Source organism: Anneissia japonica, unplaced genomic scaffold (assembly GCF_011630105.1).
Source record: "Anneissia japonica isolate Jap-2015-1 unplaced genomic scaffold, ASM1163010v1 scaffold288117_len521816_cov214, whole genome shotgun sequence".
Classification (NCBI taxonomy): domain Eukaryota; kingdom Metazoa; phylum Echinodermata; class Crinoidea; order Comatulida; family Comatulidae; genus Anneissia; species Anneissia japonica.
This window is the reverse complement of record NW_022685717.1, coordinates 2,959-13,583: the sequence shown is the minus strand read 5'-3', so window position 1 is coordinate 13,583 and position 10,625 is coordinate 2,959. Positions and strand designations below refer to the sequence as shown.

The 10,625-nt window shown below is 33.8% G+C and overlaps 1 protein-coding gene across 1 annotated transcript; it reads right to left on the bottom strand.

Annotated features, from left to right (window-relative positions):
• Nucleotides 1–4,429: 4,429 nt before the first annotated feature.
• On the bottom strand, nucleotides 4,430–9,685 carry LOC117111971 (signal peptidase complex subunit 3-like). Its single transcript, XM_033255027.1, has 4 exons — nucleotides 9,479–9,685; nucleotides 7,369–7,513; nucleotides 6,530–6,645; nucleotides 4,430–5,750 (listed from the first exon to the last, which is right to left on the bottom strand). The coding sequence occupies exons 1-4, from the start codon at nucleotides 9,619–9,621 to the stop codon at nucleotides 5,621–5,623; spliced, it is 534 nt and encodes a 177-aa protein (XP_033110918.1). The 5' UTR covers nucleotides 9,622–9,685; the 3' UTR covers nucleotides 4,430–5,620.
• Between the last annotated feature and the right edge of the window lie 940 nt (nucleotides 9,686–10,625).

Sequence of the window (10,625 nt, the reverse complement as noted above, 5' to 3'; positions counted from 1 at the left end):
TTCCACTTTTTTTTCATGTAGCCTAGGCCTAGCTTAGTAGTAGCCAGGCATTTATAAGGCATAAACAATAGGCCTAGGGCCTATCAAAGTAACCAACTCTTCTGGGCAACAAGGGATGAAGTAGTATTTGACTACCACTTCCAATATCCAAAACCTTACATAGGCCAACTTCAGGCCTTGCCAATATATGATTTCGAGGAGCATGATGAGAGAAGAAAACGGAATAGCCCTAGGCTTAAAGTTATGGATATACTGTGATTGCGAAAATCACAGAATGGCTACAAACTGTTGTGGATACTAAACGCATGCGTACACATATTCGTTTGCATTCGAAACCTTTCCCATGCTAAAATTTGTTGCTACATATTGTATTGTTTTATCCATTTTCGCAAGTGTTTGCTTATTCTCGCACATTTATTTACTTTTCTTCTTTGGATCTGATATTCAGTAGGGTCTTTCTAAATTGGCTACAAAGCCAGTTGCAGTATGCCTTGAATGCACCCATTTAAGTGATAATCAAATAGAAATAAAATTGTTATAAATTTTTTTTGTCCCTATTGCAGAAAATTGATGTTTCAAGTATAGAGGAATTTTTTGGCTTAACAACAGATGTACAGAAGAATTCAGACGCTGGCTATATCTTATTCTACCAAACACGCGATTTATAGCCAACACTATGCAAATAATTAAATCAGACAATCTTTTCCAAGAAGAATCAGATGCCTTGTAATGATATAAGAATGTTGGAGATATGCAAAGGTTTGGACAGAGGAGAGGAAAAAGAAGCAGATAAAAAAAAATGCAGGAGAATTTTAGATAAAATATCAATACATTTCATTTTTTACTTTGGTTATTTTAGAGGTACCATTTTTGGGTGTGGTTACTAAATATAGTTTATTACTCTGTGATGTGGTTGGTTGAATGCAGTGCATTCTAGATCCAGGATCTTCTCTGATAGCAAGCTAACTGACAGAAGCTCATTTTCTGCAGCACCACATTTTTTATCACCTGAGCCATGCTACAGTAGAAGCTAACAGACAAAAGAGTTGTGTTGTTCAGGAGCAGGCTCATTGTAGCACCAGCTATTATTACCTGAGGCATGCTACAGTTGCAAGCTACCAGACAGAAGAGTTGTGTTGTTCAGGAATAGGCTCATTGTAGCACCACCTGTTATCACCTGAGCCATGCTACGGTAGCAAGCTAACACACAAAAGAGTTTTATTGTTCAGGAATAGGTTCATTGTAGCACCACCTGTTATCACCTGAGGCATACTACAGTAGCAAGCTAACAGACAGAAGAGTTGTGTTGTTCAGGAGCATGCTCATTGTAGCACCACCTGTTATCACCTGAGGCATGCTACGGTAGCAAGCTAACAGGCAAAAGAGTTGTGTTGTTCAGGAGCAGGCTCATTGTAGCACCACCTGTTATCACCTGAGCCATGCTACAGTAGCAAGCTAACAGACAAAAGAGTTTTATTGTTCAGGAATAGGCTCATTGTAGCACCACCTGTTATCACCTGAGGCATGCTACGGTAGCAAGCTAACAGACAGAAGAGTTTTATTGTTCAGGAATAGGCTCATTGTAGCACCACCTGTTATCACCTGAGGCATGCTATGGTTGCAAGCTAACAGACAGAAGAGTTGTGTTGTTCAGGAGCAGGCTCATTGTAGCACCACCTTTGTTTGCATCTGAAGCATGCTGACTAGCTGACAGACAGAAGAGTTTTGTTGTGGAGCAGGATTGCTTCAGTTTTCACCAAAAGCAATACTAGCAAGCTAACAGAATGGTTGTTGATTTATACGAATGCTGCATCACTAACATCACAATTAAATAAATAAAAGAACTTCAAGTTATACTCATTATTGGGTTATGTTAATTATATTTATTATTTGGTGACAGTAATCCCAACAAGAATTTATATTAATAAGATAAAAACTGTGTTTATCCTGTTTGAGAAATTCTTTGCTTCATAATATGGCGTGTTAAGATTTTATACAATGAAACTCTTGATAATGTTTTGTGATAACTTTATTGCAATTCTGCAACCTATGGATCATGATTCAAACACTGTCATGGACACATTTTGATGGGTTGCCTTTTGCTTTAGTTTACAGAAAAATTAATTTCCATATTAGTTACTTCAAACGACAACAAATCAATTCAAAGTTAACATTTTTGTTAGCTTTCTTGGGATACTGAAAAAAATTTATGATTGTGGCACCTCTAGATGGTTGGAAATGGCACTTCAAGACTCGAAATTTTAGTAGAATTTTCTTCAATCTTGAAAAATTTAGGGAGGGCCCAGGCCGACTGGGCCCCCCATGAAACCGCCACTGACGATTCAACACTATAAGGTAGTAATGAGTAGAGTGAGGCAGAGTTCTCTGTATAGTCAGACACTATTTAGTGATTGAATCACTCTTTTTGCCAACAAAAATAACTACATATTCAATTGTACTGCCAAGATTCTGAATGTTAATTCTATACAGGTATAAAAAAAAAGTTACAAAAACAGTTAGCAAATTGTTAATTTTTCATAAGATTATTTGTTATAAACTTGAATTTTTTTTTTTGATAACAGAATCAATTACTGTTCATCAGTCCTTCCTCAACAACAGGACACCACAAAGCTCCCCTAGCCCGAACTATATTCTACAGTAGGAAGGGTAGAAGGATAGGGTAGAAGGGAAGGGTAGGAAGGGTAAATATTTGCTTCTAATATCCTGAACAGTAGGTCGAACTTTGATGTGTAAAATATAAAGGAAGGTTTTAACATTCAATATTAAATGTACTCTTTATTGTGATCAACAGAAATGAAATATTATATAGATTTTTATCCACATGAATTTATTTCAAAGCACCATTGGTTGGCTTGTCAGGTCTGTTGAAAGCCATCAAATAATTATGCATTTTAACAACGACTTCCTGTGAAATATGGCTGTTTTTAATCATGTTTCCATTGTTATGGGGATAAGTTTACACACTAGCAATATATTTTTTTTTTTTTTGCTGGACATGTCAATGCATACCATTGCTAACAAATTTTACATTGGATTACCGGTAATACGCTTCAGTTAAATTTAACATTGCTTTCCTTCTGCTGCAATACCAGTGGCGACAGGCAGGGCAGGAGTTGTACTTTGGTGCATGGCACCATCCGGGGGAAAGGTTTGGGAAGGTTAAGGTAAGCTGCTAGACACTCATACAGTGTTTTTACATAAGGATGGTGTTTCTTGTACCTCATCGGCATCCGAACGATTAATTTATGTAGGCATTTGATCTACAACATAGGGAAAATGCAACTCCAGCCCTGGGAATTATCTAGGTGATTGATGTGGACAACTGGTACCATTACTTAAGTTTAGATCATGGCGGTAATTTTGATTGGCCCTGTGTTACCTTACTAATTCTTTCATAGATAGATTTTATTGCAAATATTTATTACTTAGATTTTCATAATATTGGGAAAGTGATTTAGATGTATAATTTTTAGTTTTTAATGTTAAATATTACTTTATTAAAATGTTTAGAAGAGATGTATTGATAACTATTGATTTTATATTGTCACAATTTTAACAGACCATTAGCATTATTGTTTTATGGTTGCCTCATGTGATGCTACATCAGAATTTAAAAATGTACACATTCATTATCCATAGTGTTTCTCTGGACATCATGTGCTATGGAGACATACCACTTCGCTAAGAAGAGAGTTTAGGAATTCCTATAGAAAATAGAATCCTTAATTTCATGGCAAGTATAATTAACATAATCATCAAATGTTGAAGTAAAAAAATTTCAGTGGTTTTACCTCAAATCTTTTACACATGATTTTGTTGAAATTTTGTAATTGCCTAATAAATTCCCAAGTTATTTAAAAAGCTGGAATAGCCTATTACCGTAAAACCTTGAATTGAAGCCCTGGGCTTCTTTGTTTTGCAAACATTGGATGGGCTTCCTTTTCGAGATTACATTTGCAAATTAAAGAGGGGATTTCTTTTCAAAATGAATGCTGTGAATTTGTACAATTAAACAATAAAATAAGGTAAATGTAACATCAATCTGTATTATGGAGAGTATTTAACTGGCATTGAATCGCCTAAGGCCCCATAAAAAAAATTATTAGTTTATCACCCGCTCCCTCATCACTTTTTTTTTTCAATCAACATATATTCCTATTTTAAATGGTCATTTTTCCATCTTTTTTTACTTGAAAAGCTCAGGGTTTCTTGCAAATATGCTTACTGGTACAACAAAAACATATTTTTTAAATATAAATTTGATTCCATTCTTTTGACTTTTTATATATGTGTCTCTAACCATTTACTTGTGATCATCGGTAAAATTGGGGCGGGATTAGCAAAAAAAAACCTCCCTCCCTCATCAGTTTTTATTCTTTGACAGGGTGATGAAACTAATTTTTTTTTCATGGGGCCTAAACTAATGCACAAAGCAAGCTTATTTTTAATTTATTTTGTTTTTTGAAATTCATGCGCAGTGTATGTACTGTATACTATCTCGAAAAGAAGGCCATAGGCTTCTTTTTGAAGCTAATTTTGCAAACTAAAATAAGAGGGGGGAGGGCTTCAAATCGAGGCTTTACAGTATATAATTTTGTAAAGCTGTATTTCTTCATTGATGCTGTAAACTGACCCTCACCCATTACACAAAATGAACTGCCTTAATATTAATAATGTTAGTGTGTCCATCAAAACATTCTTATTACAAACAGCCAATTATTATGAGTGTATATATTATAGTTAATTTTGAATGTATTTCATTTCTGTAAATCAATGTAATGGATTGGTCATCTGATTGTAATGTAGAAAAAATTTTCAATAAAAGTTGTACAAAGATAATACTATATAATAGAGTATAAAAAACATGGATTCATTTGTGCTTGTTTACTTAATAGTCATGAGTTGCAACAAGCACATTTATTATTGTATTCACATCCTACAATGCTACTGGAATGCTAGTAGAAATGAACAAAATTGGAGTACAATAATCACTAAAAGCTTCTTTTTTATTTTGCATATCAATTCCAGATGAACTCCCGATCAAACTTAATATGGCCTGGGTTACGTGTTTATCCTACAGATGCATATGCGTTCTTTTACACAGCCGTTTGTGGGAACTTAAAAAATAAAAATTTAAAGAAAAAATGCTTTATTCCAACTAGTAATGGCCAACAGGGCTTAAGCCCTTCAATAAGCTCTTTTGATGCAGGTAGTAAGGAGCTACCAATTGCACGACAAAGGTAGGACGTACAACGTAATGACGCCACTAAAAGTCATCTGCGCATCCGAGTTTCCTCATCTCAATTTGGCCAAATCTGTGTATGGACAGAACGTAGGATGCCCGTTAGGATGGTTACACATGAGTGATTCCGTTCTAGTGTTGCGTCGTCGAACAAATTAAAAGCTCCCTTATAAATTTTAAAATACACCTGAATTAAGTGCAACATTCAATCGGAACACAATTATAGTTAAATAGGCCTTCATCTATTGTTGTCCACGCTTTGATATGCAAGTGTTTAACGTGTAATCAAAAACAAACTAGGCAACTGAAAATGTGCAAAATAATATAGCTGTTGTATAAATAATCCCTTGAACTTTTTTACATCTGTCGATTTGAATATTCAATAGGTAGAGAAAATGAAGTCTGTCCATCACCATAGATACGCGGAAGCATGCCAGCATTTGGAATGACATTCCATGAGAGAGAGAGCGTGATGTTATCATGACCCCTATCAAAAACAAAAAATAATTCTTGGTTATTATCTCTTGAAAACTAAAGAATTTAATAACTGTTGATGAATCAGAACGCAAGTGTGTGAGTAGTATAGATTTATAGAATTATTATATGTCATAATGGTAAGGCTGGAAAAATTTCCTTGATGTTATTCTACCTTTGGTATATGCAGCACATAATATTTTCTATGTAATGCATGACATGCTGCAACAAGTACATTTTCGAGAACGGGTAACACATATATTTACATAGGCCTAATTATTAGGGAAGAAATATCCTAATTTTTGAGATTTCAATAAAAAATTTTAAAATCTAATTTAAAATTTTATTTGAAATCATTATTTGGAGGGTTCGCTAAACAATGTATGTAAAGTCTCACCTAAGGAGTAATAGGAATGTGACCTGTTTTCATTTTACAAATGCCCGAACGCGCTGTAATGACAATATTGCGATAATATTACTATGTCTGAGATGGAACACTGCGCACTGTAACCACAAAATTGCAGCTGCGGTTATTCATATAGAAGGCAATGCCGGGAAGATTCCCACCATATTGCGGTAACATAACTCTGTATGCAAGTTTATTTAGTGTGGACTGGGATTACTGAAGTACATGAAACTTTGGGACAAATTTGTGTGATGTGCCCATATACAGACATATCACATTTTTGTCACATAAAAGCAAGAGCATCTGAATTGATAGCCAGTTTTGATTTATTTGTGTTTATGTAAAGTAAATTGATGCATTTGGAAATAGTTTAGTGAATTACTTACTTCAGTCCATTGCCATCATCAAAAAATGGATACTTCATTTTTATACTTCTGTAGTCAAGCAATGCATTGTTTCCTCGCAAAATTATCTTGTCCCACAAAACTACTTGGTTCAAAACCTAGGAATGAAGAAAATCTAATATTCAAGCTGACTTGATTCCAGATCTATCGTATTCATTCAAATAAAACAATACTAAAAACCAAAGGATCCACTGATTATTCGCAAATAAGATATGAGTATGGTAGGGTTAGGGTTAGCATAATTGATTCTACTATTTATTGTTGAAGAGGATAACATATCAGGAGGGTATAACAACCTGTTTTGCATATTAGAGACATTTCCAAAATTAAAATAATAAAATTCAGTAGTAAATATTACAAGATGAGCCAAATAGTTTCAAGAAATATAGAGATATCATAAATTTTATAAATCGATTTCAAGTACAGTATTTTAAAAGTAGTTTAATTTAGATTGTATTTTTATAGTTTAATTTGAAATCATCATAATTATAATAAGAGTGTATCCCTTACATTTGTATCTTGTATCTAAATGAAGTCTTGGTTACATAAATTTCATGTTCAAAATTCTTAAACGAAAATACATATCTGCATTCACAATTCTTCCAGTTAGTTTATGGGTTATCGAATCCATGATATTCTCTTTCCAATATTTGTAAAATATTCATTAAAATCTACATTTTGTTCTTTATTAGTACAATAACCAAAACAAAACAAATAACAAACAAACCAAAATGATTATTGTTAAACAAAGGCTTAGTTTAATCCTCGCTAAGGTAAGTAATGCAAGCAAAAAAAACAGTACTACAATACGATCAACTTACATTGTTTTGTGTCTGGTATTCAGCAGTCAAGTACAAAAACAGTTGTTTTACATTCCAGTTGAATAAAGGATTTAGATCTGCTTGCAAGTCAAACACAAAATCTCCTTTCTCACTCCTTTCATTGTATGGAGTATAACCACTCTTTCTGTTGGAGTAAAAATTATCTTCGTACATAAAGTCTTACCCAGATTATCACATTTTCTCTGACAAAACATGTATGCCCATATACAGTCATGATATTCCTATAATATGGAAATGTTGTGATGTCATCATGACCATATTTAGGCATCACATGCTTTCGTCAAATAACAATTTCAATGTGCACAGGGCTTTACAGTACATTCATTGTACAGCGAAGTAGTTACGGTGGGCGGAGATGGGTGCACACCCGCCCAAGGGCCCTCTCCCCCTCCCCTTGAAGATTTCGACCTAGTCTAAAATAATTTCATTACCCTATCTATTAAAGTCGCGTGGAACAGACTAGACTTTTGGGTGTTATTTTGACACAAAATTTGACATGGAATGCCCAAGTTGACTCCATGTGTAAAAAGGCTACCTCTAGACTTTATTTCCTGAGACAGATGCGTAAGGCCGGTCTTGGTGTTACTGAATTAGTTCATTTTTATTGTAGTATTATACGGCCAGCAGTTGAATATGCTGTGCCAGTGTGGACTACGAGTCTGACCCGCAAACAGATTACATCAGTTGATCACATACAGAAAAGTGAATTTCAGATAATTATCCCACGGTGTAATTATGATGAGGCACGTTTGATTCTAAATATTCCACTGTTGAAGGACAGACGTACCCGCCTGTGCAGGGAATACTTCCAAAATTAAAAAATTCCAATCACAGATTAAATGATTTACTCCCTTCATTACATAATGTATCATATATCTTAAAAGGGGCATGTCATTGCATCATCAGTAGTATACTCAGCCGAGATCTTAACTAGTGATTTGGCAAAAACTTACATCGGTATCACCGGTGGGAACAGCAATATAAGAAGTCTTTCAATAATATAATATAGCTTACGAAAAAAAAAAAAAAAATATGGCCAGGCAGCTGTTACTTTACCATCATTAAAATTATTAAGTATGTGATCAGATACATCTATTAAGGGTAGTATTTGTAGAATGGTTCTTTCTAAAACCAGATTGAGATCCTTAAATTTATCTTGTTAGAAGTTAAAAGATCATATGAAAGTGGTTTGGCGCAATTGGAATGGTTTACATTCCCAATCTCGATGTCGGGGTTTCAATAATGTGAAGCGCTTAGAGGACTTGTTGGTGTTAAGCATTATATATTATATAAGTATTATTATTATCATCATGAACTGCTCGTTCAATTGTTTTAGAAACAATTCGTAACACAGAAATTGTTGTTGACGCTAATTAATATGTTGGTAGTTGTTGACAGTTTTCACACTTATGACTAATAACAATAATATATGCTGGCTAGACCTAATCAATAATTGATACAATGTCACCTATTGATCAAAATATCCTTTTTGATTAATTAAACATGCAGCTTTTCGACTGTGGCAGTGCCGATAGAAAATAGGAGCTATATTTACAATGTGGCAGTGCTGATAGAAAGTAGCTTTTTTGCACTGCAGCAGTGCTGATAGCTTCAGCCTTTTAAGATACGCTTCAAATTTTCAGACGGCGTACTTATTTGGTATTTTTCGTATTATCACTGGCTGCTGAATTCACCAACATTTCTTATATTCATGAACCACTTTAAATCTGGAATACTCTGCCATTGTTGTTTCCTATACGAGTGAATTTGCGAGAGGGCAAAACAGAAAGACTTTTCCCGGCTAGCCGGGCATGGATGAAATTATTGCCAGGCTTTTAACCAATCAAATGCCTTGAATCTATTAGTAGGTATATAGGCCTAACAATAAATTTAGAAAAAATATGGCCTATGTATAAGGGTAGGTAGAAGAAACCCGATATATGGGTCCAAGCTCTAGATGAGTTAAATACAGGGTTTCGTTTACTAACTAGGCCTAAGCCTAGGCCTCCTACTATGCCACCGGCACCAGCCAGGCGGATTCCAGGCCGGCTAGGCCCAAAACCAAAACATGAAGTACACGTGTACTTACACAGAGTGTTTAAATGTATCTATATGCACTGGCGCTAAATTATCATTAAATGCAGTAGTTAAGAAGCAACCAAAGGTAAGAGCTGCCATCACACTTAATGTAAAAGCAAATATCGTATTTAAACGTGATAAAACCGTATTCATTTTGCCCAGCCGGTATTATCTAGCGTTGATCTAAACCTTCGCACAACAAGTATTTTCGGTGGCTATCGGCACTGCCGCAGTGCGGAAAAAAGTTGCTGATTTCTATCGGCACTGCCGCAGTGCCAAAAAGCTGCTGTTTTCTATTATGCCTAGGCATAAAAAATGAACAAATAATAATAATAATAATAATAATAATAATAATAATAATAATAATAATAATAATAATAATAATAATAATAATAATAATAATAATAATAATAATAAAATTAATTATGATAATAATAATAATAATTTTACGATAGTTTGATTAATGAGATAATAATAATCAGCATATTAAATAATATTACGTCCATGAAAACCTGCTTTTAAATAAAATGTTATCTACCGTACTGTATTTGATTCTGAAGGTGCTCGAATAATGCTTTAATAAAGAATTAATACTTCATACTTCAATAGGCATATGTATTACGAGAGTGTGATTAATGAGACATTTGTTGATAATTTATAGAATTAATAATGATTCAGCATATTAAATCAACTTACGTCGTCAATGTAAAATCTTCTTATAAAATATAAGTTTCATTGTAAATTCTATGATAATTTAAACCAAATAATTTATGTTTTCAGTTATTTAAGCATTAAACAATTCAGTGGGCCTAACGCTGGATGTAAATGTAAAACAAAACAAAAGCAAATGCTAATACTATCGCGAGATTAATGCGAAATTTTGGTAAACATAGCTCAGGATGGTTCACACGAGGTGACAAATATCCGTCGAAATGTATAAATAAACTTATTATTTAAATAATTTTCACACGAACTTACGAATATCTTAATTAATATATCTTAATTAATATCTTAAATTAGTTAATTACTAATTAATTAATAGATTAATATAAACATTGTAACATCAACATAAAGAACACGGGTAAAAACAATAGCCTCGCCGGAGCTTCGCTCCTTTTGGAAGGCTAATATGTTTTTTTTTGTGAAAATATTAAAAA